The 15,374-nt window shown below is 47.4% G+C and overlaps 1 protein-coding gene across 3 annotated transcripts in view; it reads right to left on the minus strand.

Moving 5' to 3' along the window:
* SLCO3A1 (solute carrier organic anion transporter family member 3A1) overlaps positions 1-15,374 on the minus strand; it is a 370,800-nt gene that overhangs the window by 87,375 nt on the left and 268,051 nt on the right. For all 3 annotated transcript variants that reach the window (XM_055556072.1, XM_055556070.1, XM_055556071.1), the window contains exon 3: positions 2,190-2,288. In XM_055556072.1, coding sequence (XP_055412047.1) covers positions 2,190-2,288 — 99 coding nt within the window. The remainder of the gene's footprint in view (positions 1-2,189; positions 2,289-15,374) is intronic.

Genomic DNA, 15,374 nt, shown 5'->3' on the forward strand with positions numbered 1-15,374 from the left:
GACTGCGGCTTTGTCTCAGGGGCTCTCACCCTATCCTGGGCTGTCTGCTCCCCAGAGGCCATGCTGAGGTCAGCCCTGCAGAGAGGCCCATGGGAGCCAGCCTCAGAGTCCACCTGCCCAGGGCTGCCAACAGCCACTGGGGCTGCTTGGAAGCAGAGCCCTCCAGGTCCGCTTTCTCATGATTTGAGACCAGTTCAACTCCTTGACTGTAGCCTCATGAGAGGCCCTGAGCTAGAACAAGCCAGACTGAGGGTGGGAGGAGAAGGGGGCGACAGAGGACGAGATGGTTGGATGGCATCACCAACTCGATGGACATGAGTTTGAGCAAAGTCCAGGAGAGGGTGAAGGACAGGGAAGCCTGGCATGCTGCAGTCCATGGGGTCGCAAAGAATCGGACACGACTCAGTGACTGAGCAAAGCTGCTCCTGGGCTCCAGACCCAGAGAAATAAACTGAGATAATAACTCCTGCTTAAATTCACTAACTTTGAGGTAATCTGCCATAAAGCAACAGATTAATACACCAGGCAGCTTGCTGGGGCCACTGAAATGTGAGCAGAAACAATGCATGTCATTTCTGAGGCAGAGCAGCAGTCAGATAAAACTTCTGTGAGCCTGGGTCTTGGAGGGACTACCAGGGGCCAGTCCTATCCCCTACTCACCCCAAATACCACTAACCTGCACTGGATATTCAGTACAGCTGAGAAACAGACTTTGGTTGCATAAAATCACCTTGATTTGGGAATTTCCTGTTACCACTGCATAGCCTGGAGCTTCCCTGGTGGTTCAGAATCTATCTGCAATGTGGGAGATCTGGGTTCGATCCCTGGGTCGGGAAGATTCCCCTGGAGAAAGAAACAGCAACCCACTCCTGTATTGTTGCCTGTGAAATCCCATGGACAGAGGAGCCTGGTGGGTTACAGTTCATGAGGTTGCAAAACAGTCAGACACAATTTAGCGACTATGCAACAACAACCGCATAGCCTAGTCTGTATAGACCAGCATGCTATTCAATCCAGGGCCACAGACTGGTACTGGTCAGTGGCCTGGTAGGAACTGGGGTGCATAACAAGATGTGAGTGGCTGGCCAGTGAGCAAAGCTCCACCTGTATACACAGTCGCTCCTCATCGCTCACGTTGCCATCTGAACTCTACCTCCTGTCAGATCAGTGGCGGCAATTAGACTCTCATTGGAGCGAGAACCCTACTGTGAACTGCACACGAGAGGGATGGATGTTGTGCGCTCCTTATCAGAATCGCCCTGAAACCATCTACCGCTGCCCACTGCCGGTCCATGGAAAAACTGTCTTCTACAAAACCAGTCCCTGGTGCCAAAAAGTTTGGCAACTGCTGTGCAAAGGCATCAGGGTGCCCAGAGGAGGCTGAAAAAACACGCTTAATCTTCCCATTAAGAACACGAGACCAGAGGTTTGAGGCACGGTATGCTTCCTTTAGGGCTTCCCAGGTGGTGCCAGTGGTAAAGAACCTGCCTGCCAATGCAGGAAATGCAAGAGACATGGGTTTGATCCCTGGGTCAGGAAGATCCCCTGGAGGAGGGCATAGCAACCCACTGCAGTGTTCTTGACTGGAGAATCCCACGGACAGAGGAGCCTGGCAGGCTATAGTCCATGGGGTTGCATAGAGTCGAACACAACTGAAGCGACTTAGCACATAGCACATGTTTTCTTTAAAGCCCGCCACAACAGTGTCTTACAGAAACAATTTTCAAAGCCGGTCTGCTTGACCCCATGTGTACACTTGCACTTAGGTGCTCCAGTTTAAGAAACAGGGTCCTCTTATGGGTTCATGGAGCAACGTTCAGTGGCCATGTGTGTTTACCGGGCATTTCCACATTCGTCCCCTCACTTACCTTACAACAGTCCTGAACGCAGATATAAGTTCTGTTACCCTGAATTTACAGATGAGGAAAATTCAGATTTGAAGAATGAAATCAACCCCAGGGGGTTATTAAGCCTCTAGGCAGACATGAGCAGAACACAGGCTTGAGTCCAGGCCCTCTGAACTGACACTCACCATCTTTTCTCTAATCTCAAGGGGGCCACCAGCTAGAGAGGAGGTTGCATTAAAGTTGCTTCTTATAGGAAGGCTTTAGAACTCTGAGGGCTGGGGCTCCTTTGTGAAGGGGAAAGGGCTTATGGGTGGGGCTTAGAAATTGAGATAAATTCCTTACTTGTGTCAATGAAGACTGCATCCACATAGATTTTGGTACAGAAAGAGCCCAGGATAAATCCACAGGCTGGTCCAAACACCAGCATCGTGAACAGGATTCCTGAAAGAAGATGAAACCAAGATTAGATTAAAAGCAGAAGACATTCAATGAGCAAAACTGTCAAAGCTCGAGAAAACTGTTTCACACTGATCAGATGAGAGGTTTGATTAGACAAATGATATCAGAGGAATTGGTCTAAATATCCTAGAGGGGAAAGCTGCTATTCTAATTTTTGGAAACCCTATTGAAGCACTATCACTCAGAAATTCTATAGCTTCTGTAGGTTGCTCTGAAATATTTCTAGGCTCCCAGTACACTTATTTTTAGAGGACTCCACCCCATGTCACATCAGACCAATAAAATATACCCACGTTTATCATGAAATTTTTTTTTTCGGCCATGAACATTTTGGGAAGGATTTTTATCATTTTGCTCTCACATTGATTTGGCTTTATGTAATTCACTTAATTTACAGTTGGCAAAGACGTCTCAGTCCTTATAGTGCACACTCAGGAATTCTTATGAAGTGAGAAAAGTTAAAGCCACAAATGATTCTCCGACGTAGTGAAATGTTTATGAGCATTAAATTTAGCACATAACGAAGCTGACATAATGGCATGCTTTGAGCACATTTAATTAGACATTTTATTAATTTCAGTTTTGTGGGCCCCTCCCACTCGTATTTTTGGAATTGTTCTCTGTTGTTGCTGTAACAGCTGTTCAGGACTCAAGCTTTTTCACGGGACTTGAGAAGATGGTACCAGGCATGTGTCTAAGCACTGGGTTTGCCAAAAACCTCATTCTGGTTTTTCTATAACAGCGTGTGGGAAAACCCCAGCAAACTTTCTGGCCCACCCGATATGTGGGCCAGAAAGTATGCATCTAATAGATACAGTATCTGCAATTTTGCACAAAACTTTTGGTTCATTCCAGAAAAAACAATGAGCCCAAACTAAAAAGCCATCATTTGTTTCTCTACTTAACCAAATTTCAACTTGAGCACTGACAGTTCACAAGGCCCTAGGAATAAAACGAATAGTAAAGAAGTGCCTTTTTCTTAGGAAGCTGGTTACCTGTGGGGACAATCAGTACATGGTCAATTCAACCCAAGCAGACAGCCTGGAGGCTGGAGGCTGACAGGTCTATGTGGGCACATGAAAAACAGGGTAGGAAATGGATTCGACCAGAGGGAATCTGAGCTCAATGGAGGCTAATTCTGGTCTGCTCACAGAGTAGACTAACTCAGCCTGAAATCTCCAGAGATGGATCTGCTCAAATACTTATCCACTCAATCAATACTTATTGAGGTCCTTCTTTGCACCAACCAGCCTTCTTAGGGATGGGGACTCAGTGTTGAAACAAACAATACAAAATCCAAGCCTTCCTAGAGCTCACTGACTTGGAAGGGAGAAGAAAACAAAACTTAAGAAACCAAGGGAATATTACTCAGCCATAAAAAAGGAATGGAATGGTGCCTTTTGCAGAGATGTGGATGGACCTAGAGTCTGTCATATAGAATGAAGCAAGTCAGAAAGAGGAAAACAAATACCATACATTGATGCATATATGTGAAATCTAAAGAATGCTACAGGTGATCTTATTCACAAAGAAGAAATAGAGACACAGACAGAGAACAAACAGAACATATGGATTCCAAGGGGGCAGGTGGGGTGGAATGAGTTCAGAGACTGGGATCGACACAGATCCACTATTGGTGGAGAAGGAAACGGCAACCCACTCCAGCATTCTTGCCTGGAGAATCCCATGGACAGAGGAGCCTGGGGGCTACAGTCTATGGAGTCACACAGAGTCGGACACCACTGAAGTGACTTAGCACAGCAGGGCACATACCACTGATACTATGTATGAAATCAGTAACTAACAAGAACCTACTGTGTAGCACAGGGAACTCTGCTCAGTGCTCTGTGGTGATCTAAATGGGAAGGAAATCTAAAGAGGTGATGTATCTATACATATAACTGATTTGCTTTGCAGTATAGCAGAACCTAAGGCAACACTGTAAAGCAACTATACTCAAAGAAAAAAGAAACTCTAGACAGGAGCTTGACTGATTTCTACATACTTGGCAAAGGAAACCAGGTCTTTTTCACTTTCAGACCAGAACCCAGAATCCCAAAGCAAGTACTTAAAGATGACTTATAAAGAATGCTGTTTGATGAAGGAAGGGATGAAAGAGGATGGTTTCCATCACAGGAATGGAATCCTGTGAATTCCACTGAGGAATGAATCCACCCTCAGTGAAATTCTACTCTTAGATTTGGAGCAATCTAGAAGTTCAAGTATGTCAAGAAAGCCACTCCTGTACCCAGCTGGTGAGCCTGGTCTCCCAGCTATTCCTGTTTATAGGAATCCAGAGAGCAGCAAACCTACTTTATTACGACACTGGCTCTGGTTTGTCACAACTTAGGTTGAAATGACTGAACAGAGAAAATTGAGAGAGGTGGGGGTGTTTTTGGAAGGGTCTAGAATGTAGAGATCTTTCAAAGATGGGCTAGAATAAGGAGGATTGTCCTCAGCTGGGCTGAGGTAGGGAGAAGAGCGATCTTGGCTCTACTTGGTGGATGGAAGAAAGGGAAGCAGGAAGAGATGCTGAGAAAGATACAGGGTCAAGAGTATGGACAGGGGGTGTCCAAGGTAAGAGAGGCACCCAAGGGAGAATGAAGGACTTGCCGCTTCAGGGCAAATCCTGAAGCCAGTTATGTCCTGAGAAGGACACAGATGAAGGCAGAGGGGAGCCACTGGTCAGAAGTAAACTGACTACTCGGGCCGTTCCCAAAGAAAGAGACTTGAAGACAGGGACGCAATTCTCTTGCCCAGAACCATCCCTCTGACTCCCCTTCCATGCTCCTGGCATTTGCTCTGATCTCCAGCACCACCACCTCCCCCCCCTCCTCACATGATAACATGCTTCTTTTCATGCAAATTAAATACCCCTACAATCAATGTAACAATCACTGCTCTATCCCTCACAGAGTGAACAATAAAAATTATAATCTTGAATAGGTCAAAGGACCCAGAGTTTAGTGTCAATGGAAAGGAACAGCCAATGAGCTTCAGAGCTGGTGTTGAGAGCGTATTGCCCCTCCCCAACGTGGGGGCAGTGGAGAGTGTGGACAGGCCAGTGTCACGGGAAGCTGGAGACTCCAGGCCCTGGGTGCCCTGTGCTTCTGCAACTTATGACACAAAAGGGGGGCATCCCTCAAGCTCAGGGGCCCACAGGAGTCCTGTGGGGCCCAGACAGGCCAGCCATCCGTTCTGGTAGCTCCGACAGGCAGAGGCCACTGCAGCGGAGCCACGTGCCAAGGTGACCGCTCCATCCGGTTCCTCTAGGACAGGGCTCGGGTCTCTGAAATGCTGGACTGTGGCTCTCCATTTTAACAGGACAGAACTCTCTCCCAAAGAAGCCCGATAGCATGGCTTCCCTGGTGGCTCAGGAATAAAGAATCCATCTGCCAATGCAGGAGACACGGGTTCGATCCGATTCCGGAAGATCCCACATGTCGCGGAGCAACTAAGCCCGTGCGCCGCAACTATTGTGCTCTGGAGCCTGGGAGCCACAGCTACTGAGCATGTGCTCTGGAGCCTGGGAACAGCGACTACTGAGCATGTGCTCTGGAGCCTGGGAACAGCGACTACTGAGCATGTGCTCTGGAGCCTGGGAGCCACAACTACTGAGCATGTGCTCTGGAGCCTGGGAACAGCGACTACTGAGCCCACATGCCGCAACTACTGAAGCCCGCACGCCTTAGCGACCACGCTCTGCATCAAGAGAAGCCATAGCAATGAGAAGCCCATCCGCGGCAACTAGAGAGCAGCCAGCCCCCACTTGCCACCACTAGAGAAAAGTCTGTGTAGCAACAAAGACAAATCACAGTAAAAAAAATAAAAATAAATAAATTATGAAAAAAAGAAAAGTCATAGAATCTCATCCCAAAAACAAGGAAAAAAAAAAGATGTATGACGTGCATTTTTGTGCAACAGGCACCCCCTCCTTGTTTGAAATCTCTGGGGACATCTTTAATTTATCTTTTTTTTAAACCTTTTATTTCGTATTGGGGTACAGCCGATGAACAAATGATGCTGGGATAGTTGCAGGTGAACAGTGAAGGGACTCAGCCGTACACATACAGCTATCCATGGTCTCTGGGTGCATTTTTTAAAAAGTAGCTCTTCCTCAGAGATATGCCAAGTGAACCTCTAGTAGCAATGGGTTCCAGAATGTTCTCCAAGGGATGATCCAGTAGTGGGGATGGCTTCATGCATCAGAAAGCACTCTTTCTGCTGTAGAAATATCTTAGGGTAACAGCTCAGATCACGCAGCATCAGAGAGCACAGTCCTGGGTCTGCAGAGGGTGCTGTTCCCCTGAGAGCCTGTGAGGTCGGCTGTGATCTTACAGAAACGCACTTTGGAATGTGCTTCCTCACTCTCTTGTCGATTCATCCCACCAGGCTGTGATTTTGTTCTTGTTTAGCAACCACACCCTCCCCCCCCACCTCCCCAAAACCAAACCAAACAAAACACACAGCCGTTCTGCCTAAAAAGACAGATGGTCCAGCACTAAAATCCACCCAGCATCCCTGTGTTGAATGGTGAGGACCTCCAGGTCCTGGGGTCGCTGCAGCGGGGTGGGGTGAGGGGTGGGGGTGTAGGTTACTCAGTGGCGCTTTGCTGCCCCCTACTGTCTGCCAGGCTGTATGTACGGGAGGGGAGCCTGAGAGGCAGAGATCAGAGAAAGGAGAGTGGCCCCCTCCTGTGCTGCCACCCTGAGCCTGCTGCTTTACAAGCTTAATCTCCTGTAATCCATTCAGTGACCTCGATGGGGGAGTCTCCTGGGCCCATTTCACAGCAGAAGGAAAGGTTCAGCATCTCCCTTCCCAACAAAGGAGCCAGGAGGCAGCGCAGTGTGCCTGCAGCCGTGTTTCTCTCATCCCCTCAGACAGCTCAGGAGACACCAGGGGCCACCTGGGTGCAGATCCCAGCCCCACCACTTCCTAGCTCTGGGCGCCCTGGGGAAGGTCTGTTTCATTTCCTGGTGCCTCAGCTTTCCCCATCTGTAAAATGGGAATGATACCAGGCCTACTCCGCAGGGAGGACTTAATGACCTCGTATTTGTAAAGCTCTGAGAACAGGGTCTGGCACCTAGAAAGAGTGATGAAAATGCTAAATAGGGGTCCCCTATGTCTCTTCCTCTATAATGAAGGCCACCACACCTGGGTTCGCAGTCCTCCCCTCTCCTCCCATGCTTCATTTCCTAAAGCCAGAAGCAGGCAAGAGGGGCTGGAGCGGGGGGCAGGCCAGGTCGCAGAGAGGGAAGCGGGAGGCAGCCGTGATCCCAAGCCTCACGAGGGTCCAGACAGACTGGCCGTCCAGAGTCCACCCCATGCTCTGACTGCCCACCCACCAAGAGCATTCTGATGTTAACCTGGCTTCCCAGGGACATGATGACTGAACGAAGGGAGAGGGGATGGAGTGACTCCCATGGTGATCAAACTCTGGCATCCTGCTCTGAACACAGGCCTTCTGTAAATTAGGGTAGTGTAAATCTGCAGTTCCCAAACTGTGGGCCAAGGCACCCCAGGATACGACTGTGAACTCACAGGGGTGCAGCAAAATGTTTTAAGTTTTCGAGGGAAACCCGGTGATATCTGACATTTGTCAGATGCTACTTGTACAACTACTCACCACTACCCGCTCAAGGTAGCTGATGGTTTCAACCCTGGATTGAGCTACATTCAACTACATCCTGTCTTAGTGAACTGAGTAGTTGCTGTGATAAACAGCAAACATGGACATCAATGCAGAACACAGGATATGAGGGTGGTGGAGTCCCACCTGGTTCCAAGGTTTAAGAAGCTGTGTAGTTCCCAGCAGGGACACACAGCCTATTAGTGAGTAATTGTGCTTACTTAAAAATGAAATAGATGGGACCTTCCTGGTGGCAGTGCAGGGGGCTTGGGTTCAATCCCTGGTCAGGGAACGAGATCCCAGATGCCACAACTGAGATCCAGCACAGCCAAGGAAATAAATACTTTTTAAAATTTAAAAAAACATAAATATTTTTTCTTTCAAGTAACATGTCTCATTTTTCCAGGACGGGGGAGCCTGGTGGGCTGCCGTCTATGGGCTCACACAGTCGGACACGACTGAAGTGACTTAGTAGTAGTAGTATTATATTAAGTCATTTGAAGCGAACAGCTTGATAAGCCACAAAGACTGGGTATATCTTGCAGATGCAGGGCTCTGTGAAAAATAAAACACTAAGGGTACAATGGAGAAGGGAACGGCTCCCCACTCCAGTATCCTGGGCTGGAGAATTTCACAGACTGTCTAGTCCATGGGGTCGCAAAGAGTCAGGCACGACTGAGTGACTTTCACTTCACTTCAAGGGTACAATGAACCAAGAAAGTTTGGGACTCTCTGGTGTAAACCTGCCACCCATATTGTACAATTTTCTGACTTAGAACCAGCCAGCTCTGGACGCTGGGGAAGAAGAGATGAACTGGACAAGGATTTGCCCTGGAGAAGCTTGCTGTCTTACTGGAGAGACTTCCAACCATTCGAAACTCCAACTAAAAATCTCAATTTATCTACTTAAAAAATAATTGTAATATATAGTGGAACTATATGTGATTTTGTTCTGTATTTTCCCAGTCTCCCATAAAAGTGTTATCATATTTTCATAATTTTAAAACTAAAAAAGAAAGAGAAAAATAATACATAATGGAACCTACAGGTGCCAGGCATTGCTTGAGGAGCTGAGATATGACTGTGGACAAAACAGAAACAGTCCCTGATTTTTTTGTGGAGTTTGTATTTCGGAAGAAGAAAGGCCATAAACAAATTGATCTACCATATGATGTCGGTGCAGAAGAGGATAAGGCCTAAGAGGGCGGAGCTAGAGAAAGACCGCCCACTGTGCCGTGTGCTGTAAATCACAGAGCTCGACATTATACGTGCCAGCAGGCTGGGGTGAGCGGGCTTGCAGGCTAAGGCTTCCATCGTGCAGAGGGCAAAACAAGACTCCCCAAAGATATCCATGCCTTAATCCCTGTTATCATAACTGACCAAAGAGAACAAAGGCTATAGATGGAATTAAGGTCACTAATCAGCTGACTTTAAAATACAGCGATTATGTTGATTACCCCTGTGGCCCACTGTAATCACACTTTTGTTATTTAGTCACTAGGTCATGTCCAACACTTTGTGACTCCATAGACTCCGGAAATGTAATCACCGTTAAACGTGGAAGGAGGAAGAAGACAACTCAGAGTCATAGAAGGAGATGAGACCACAGAACCAGGGCTGTGGCATCATGAGAAAGACTTGACTAGTCACAGCTGGCTTTGCAGACGGAAGACAGGGCCTTGAGCCCCAGAATGTGGGTGCCCTCAGGAGCTGGGAAAGGAAGGAAAATGGGCTCTCCCCTCCAGAAAGGATCCTCTTGAAGGAAGGCAGTCCTGCCAACACCTTCATTTTTAGCTCAGTGAGACCCATTGTGGACTTCTGACCCACAATGTAAGATCATATATGGCTTACCTTAAGCCACTAAATTTGTGGTAACTTTTTACAGCGGTGATAGGCAAACAAATACAATTGTTAAGCAAATGTGAGGATAACCTCAGAGCTTAACACCTGCTAATACACATGTGAACCTCTAAGAACAAGATGTTGCACAAATCTGCTTGCTAATTATGTGACCATGGGACATTTTTGCAGGTCATTTTTCAGACCTGGCATTGACTGGGACTCAGTCCCTCCTGCTTTTCCCGGGACAGTGTTCTCTGCGTGTGTCTCTCCCAGCACTAGGGAGGCACCTCCTTCTAGATGCAGTGTGCCAAGGGGCCTGACATGACAGTCTCTAGCAAGAAGTCAGGCCAGGCATGCAGAACCAGAAAAATCTGCCAAACTCAAATGGAGACTTCTATGTATTTGGAATTTCCTGGTCAAGGAAGAATTAATCTACTTTATTATTATTACTGATATATGTTATGAATAATAATACTAAGGAACATCTTTTGTGTGTCTGTAGAAAGTGACACGCTGATTCTAAATTGTTCATAGAAACAATGAGGGCCAAGACCAGCCTGGATACCTTGCAAGAAGAAGAAGAATTGGCAAGACCTGCCCTACTGGACATTAGGCCTGCTTTTAAAGCTGTAATGATGAGAAGAGAGTGCTGCTGGCACAAGAAATAGCAAATATGCAAGTGAAGCAGAAGAGAAAGCCCAGAAACGGATCCATACTTGTGTGGACACCTAATTTATGGGAAAGTGTGCATATGAAGCAGTGGGGGAAAGGATGCGTTTTTCCATAAATGGTGCTAAGTAAGCTTGAAATCCTAGGGGAAAAAATCAGCTGCCCAACACATGTAAGAATCTATTCCGGGCAGATCAGAGACCTGTGAGAAAAGCAAAACAATAAAGTTGCTGGAAGATAACAGACAAAAGTACTGCCACAATGTTGGTGGCAGGGAGAGATTTCTTAAACCAAACGAAGTGCAAACCACTAAAAGAGAAGCTTGACAAATTGGTCTATATTAAAATTAAGAAGGTCATTCCATAGATTCATCAAAAGAGCACATTAAGAAATCTAAGATGTGGGAAAATATACATGTAACATACATGCTTAAAAACATGTATAAGAGAATCAGACAGCTCACATCAAGACCATATTTAAAAACTTTTATAAATCAATGAGAAGAGGATGAACCAGTTGTAGGGCTTCCCTGGTGGCTCAGCTGTAAAGAATCCACCTGTCAATGAAGAAGATACAGGTTTGATCCCTGGTCTGGGAAGATCCCGCATGTCAAGGGGCAACACCACAACTGCTGAGCCTGTGCTCCAGAGCCTGGGAGCTCCACCTACTGAAGCGTGAACCTTCTAGAGCCGGTACTCTGCAACAAGAGAAGCTACTGCAGTGAGAAGTCCACGCGCCACCACCAGAGAGTAGCCCTGGCTCTCACAACTAGAGAAAAGCCCGCAGAGCAGTGAAGACCCAGTGCAGCCAAATAAATACGATTATTTTTAAAAATTAGGAAAGAAAAAGACAAAGCAGTGAAAAAGGGCCATAAACCTTAACAGATGCTTCACAAAACAGGAAACTCAAATGAACAATGGAACATGACAAGATGCTCAACTTCACTGGAATTCAGGGACGTGTAAATTATAAGCCCAGTGAAATGTCGCTAGATTTTCAGCTGATTGAAGAGCCTGACAATACCCAGTGTTGGCAAGGATGTAGGCGATCTGGACTCTTGCACACCGCTGGTAGGAGCGTAAATTAGACAACCATTCTGGCAAACCTTTGGCAGTGTCTATAAAATTAAAGAGGAACTCACCCAATGACCCACAAACCTAATTCCTAGGCAGACACCCTACAGAAAAGTCTGATATGCACTGGGAGACACAGCCAGGAATGCTCATCCCAACACTGCAAGATCCTCAAACTAGAAACCCAATGCCATCAACAGGGCAACAGAGAAACAAGCTGTGACCTCCTCACATAATGGGATTATTATACAGCAAAGAAAGCACATCATCAATAACACGGATTCATTTTAAAAGATACAATTCCAAAAGAACAAGGGCAAGAATACCCACTGGTGTGATTCCATTTACACAGAATTGAAAACAGTAAAATTAAACCATGGAGAGATATACAGCTAGGAAGTCAGACTGTAAAGATAAAACAGGGTAATAAATAATAGAGAAGTCAGGATGGTGGTTACTGTTGCCCTGGAGGGAAGGAGGGAGTTATGATGGAGGAGGCAGAGGTGGGGGTGGGGTGGGGTGGATTCTTAGGCATTGATTTTGAATTTGGTCTATTTTCAGGCTATGTAGATATTTGTTTCACAACAATTTGTTAGGTTGTAATATTTTATCTGCACAAAAACATGATTATTACATTTCATACACACACATGTGTGTACATAAATACCTATAGCAAAATGGCTATTGACTCTCTATCGAGTGCTTATTGTATTGATGTGATGCCAGGGACTGGACTATGCGATTTATATCCATTATCTCATCGTTATCTCACGATTCCTTCTACCAAGGCAGTGAGGCAGCTGCCTTCACCACAGCTGTATCCAAAAAGGAACTGAGGCTCACAGAGGTCCGGCAACTGACTCCAGGGCCCCTGGCCTCCAGGGACAGCTGACCCCTGTGCCCCCTGCAGCACCGGTATCCAGCCAGCTCCAGCAGGTAACAACGTTAAAGAGGGAAAACCATACCCAACCCCAAACCCTGCCGCTCACAGGTAGCCACCTGCTTCTCACGCCTCACACCACAACGAGGACACGGACAGAAGCCATCTGGTTCCGGAAGTGGGTATGAATCCTGGTACCACCACGTGACTGTGGGCAGTCCTGGGCAAGCCCCTCGCCCTCTCTGCGTTTTCACATCTGAAAACAGCAGATGGTAATAAGATGTATTTTACAGTGCCTGTTGGGCGGGGTGAATGAAGGCAAATGTAAGGGCCCAGTGTGACCCCGGTCCAGATACAGCACATCAGAGATGCTGGTCTCCACGGATGCTCTGTGGCTGTGCTGGGTGGAGAAAAGCTAGCAGACCCCAGGGAAAGGAAATACGCTGTGGGCGCCCCATTTCCCTGCTCAGTGGGCCCCGAGTCTTCTGCAGCCAGGCCCACTTGAAGGCCTGCTCTCTCCTGGCCCCTGGTGGAGGAGACCTGTCGCTCAGCGACAGCCACACACGTGGTACCCCGTGAAAGAGAAAATGCCGACTCTCCCCTCCAAGTTTCATCTTTTTCTTTGCTGGAGTGCGACACGGGGCCTGGCTTCTGTGCCAAGAGCCCATCAAGACAGGGACACAGGGGCGAAGGCTGTCCCCAAGGAGCAGAAGGCACAAACTCTGTATATTTCTGGAAGCAAAAGCAAAAAAGGCAATCCAGAAGCCCAGGGGTTTCTCCCAGTGCATCCACTCACTCTGTAGTCAGATGCATCCAGTAATATCTCTGAGGGTCACGGGTGCACCAGGGCAGGGACGATACCTGGCTGGAGGCTGAGTCAGCACGTGACAGGAAGCACAGCGGCAGGCTCCAATGTGCCCTGTGTGTCTGTGAGTGCAGCACAAATGCTCCCTGTACCTCAGTTTCCAACTCTGTAAAATGGGCTCACGACAACCCCCAGCTTCTTAGGAGCCTTTAGGAAGCAAATGCATTAGCACCCGACAAAGGCTCCAGGTAATATCTTTCCTGGAGCATAGATGGTTCTCAAAAAACAGTAGCTGTTATGCTCCTTGCTGGTACTTCTGGCAGCAGGATTTCCTTTTCTGCTTTACAGGTTTTACTTTTTTGGTTACTTAGGTAAGAGATGCTTATTTCAAAGAATGTGGACTACACAGAATAATATATAGAAATGTCACTATTCCCATATTTCCTTTGGGCATTATTGCATTTGCATTGTATTTCTCCCAGGTGTTCTTTCCACTATTAATTAACTTGGTTGTGCCGGGTCTTAGTTGCGGCACGTGGGGTCTTTCAGTGTTTTTGCGTTGGTGGGACCAGACAGGTTCACTTGAAAACAAAAACTCTTTTCCTCATCGTAAAAGCTGCACACGTTCACTGAAGAATGATCTGAGAATAAAGCCAGGATGGAGAGGCACCGCAACACAGGAGCCACACACACAGAGAGGGCCCGCTCATTAGCTGTGTGACCTTGGGAAGGCTAATTACCTTCTCTGGGCTGGGCCTTCACCTGAGACTGGGGTAACAATGGTTCCTACCTTGCAAGGTGAGGGTTGTTCCAAGGTTGAAGTGATGAATGCATGTCATGAGTGCATGTCAGAGTGCCTGGTGTACAGTAATTGTTTAATAGATTTGAGCTATTTTTATTACAAGGAAGGTGGTACAACTACCATCTCTCACCACCCAGAGAGAAACACTCCTATTCATTTAGATATTCCCTTCTAGTTTGTCCCTATAGAAAAGGTTAATTTTTTTAAAGAGTGCTCTTCCTGGTGGCTCAGACAGTAAAGCATCTGCCTGCAATGCGGGAGACCTGAGTTTGATCCCTGGATTGGGAAGATCCCTGGAGAAGAAATGGCAACCCACTCTAGTACTCTTGCCTGAAAAATCCCATGGACAGAGGAGCCTGGTGGGCCATTCCATGGGGTCACAAAGAGTCGGACACAACTGAGCGACTTCTCTTTCTCTTTCTTTCTAAAAGAATATGTAGCAACCGAGATCATTGAGTGGTTAGGGCATTGAACTTAAGATCCAATGGGCTGTGCCTGTGTGGGTTTGAACCTCACTCTCAGTAGATTTGGGTTTGGGCTTCCCTGGTGGCTCAGACGGTAAAAAATATGCCTGCAATATGGGAGACCTGGGTTCGGTCTCTGGGTTGGGAAGATTCCCTGGAGGAGGGCATGGCAACCCACTCCAGCATTCTTGCCTGGAAAACTCCATGGACAGAGGAGCCTGGCGGGTTACAGTCCATGGGGTCGCAAATTCGGACACGACAGAGTGACTAAGCACACAAAAGAATATACAACACAGGCTGGAAACAAATGATAAGATTTTGTAAAGAAAATGTTTTAGAAACTTCTTTAACTAAGCTGGGCCTTTGCTGTGGTGTGCAGGCTTCTTCAGCTGTGGCACTCAGGCTCAGTAGCTGAGGCACGTGGGCTTAGCTGCCCTGCAGCACGTGGGATCTTAGTTTCCTGACTAGGGATTGAACCCACGTCTCCTGCACCGGAAGATGGATTTAAAACCAACTGATCACCAGGGAAGTCCCAAGAATAGACTTTTAAGGAAGAAAATTCTCTGTTGCAATAGAACTTAAGGTGCTGGTAAAAGGGAATTTCAGGGGCCAGGTATTTCTCGGTTGGCTTCATGGCAAGAGTGAAGGAAGAAGCAAATATGATTCGGAGCCACGATGCCTGGCACCCGAGGCCCGGCTCCTGATCCCTTCCCGGCTGTGCGGAGGGAGGGTGCCCTAGGACACTGGGATCTCAGGTGACGGCCCTGGCTTCTTAGCAAAGACTGAGGCAGCACTGAGCTAGGGTGGGGCGGGGGTGGTGAGGGGGAGCTCAGGCTTCTGTGCTTGACAAGGAGAAAGGCGCCTTCAGGGGAAGTCTACGGCGTTCCCTGGAGGGATCCTGAAA

Source organism: Bubalus kerabau, chromosome 19 (assembly GCF_029407905.1).
Source record: "Bubalus kerabau isolate K-KA32 ecotype Philippines breed swamp buffalo chromosome 19, PCC_UOA_SB_1v2, whole genome shotgun sequence".
Taxonomy (NCBI): domain Eukaryota; kingdom Metazoa; phylum Chordata; class Mammalia; order Artiodactyla; family Bovidae; genus Bubalus; species Bubalus kerabau.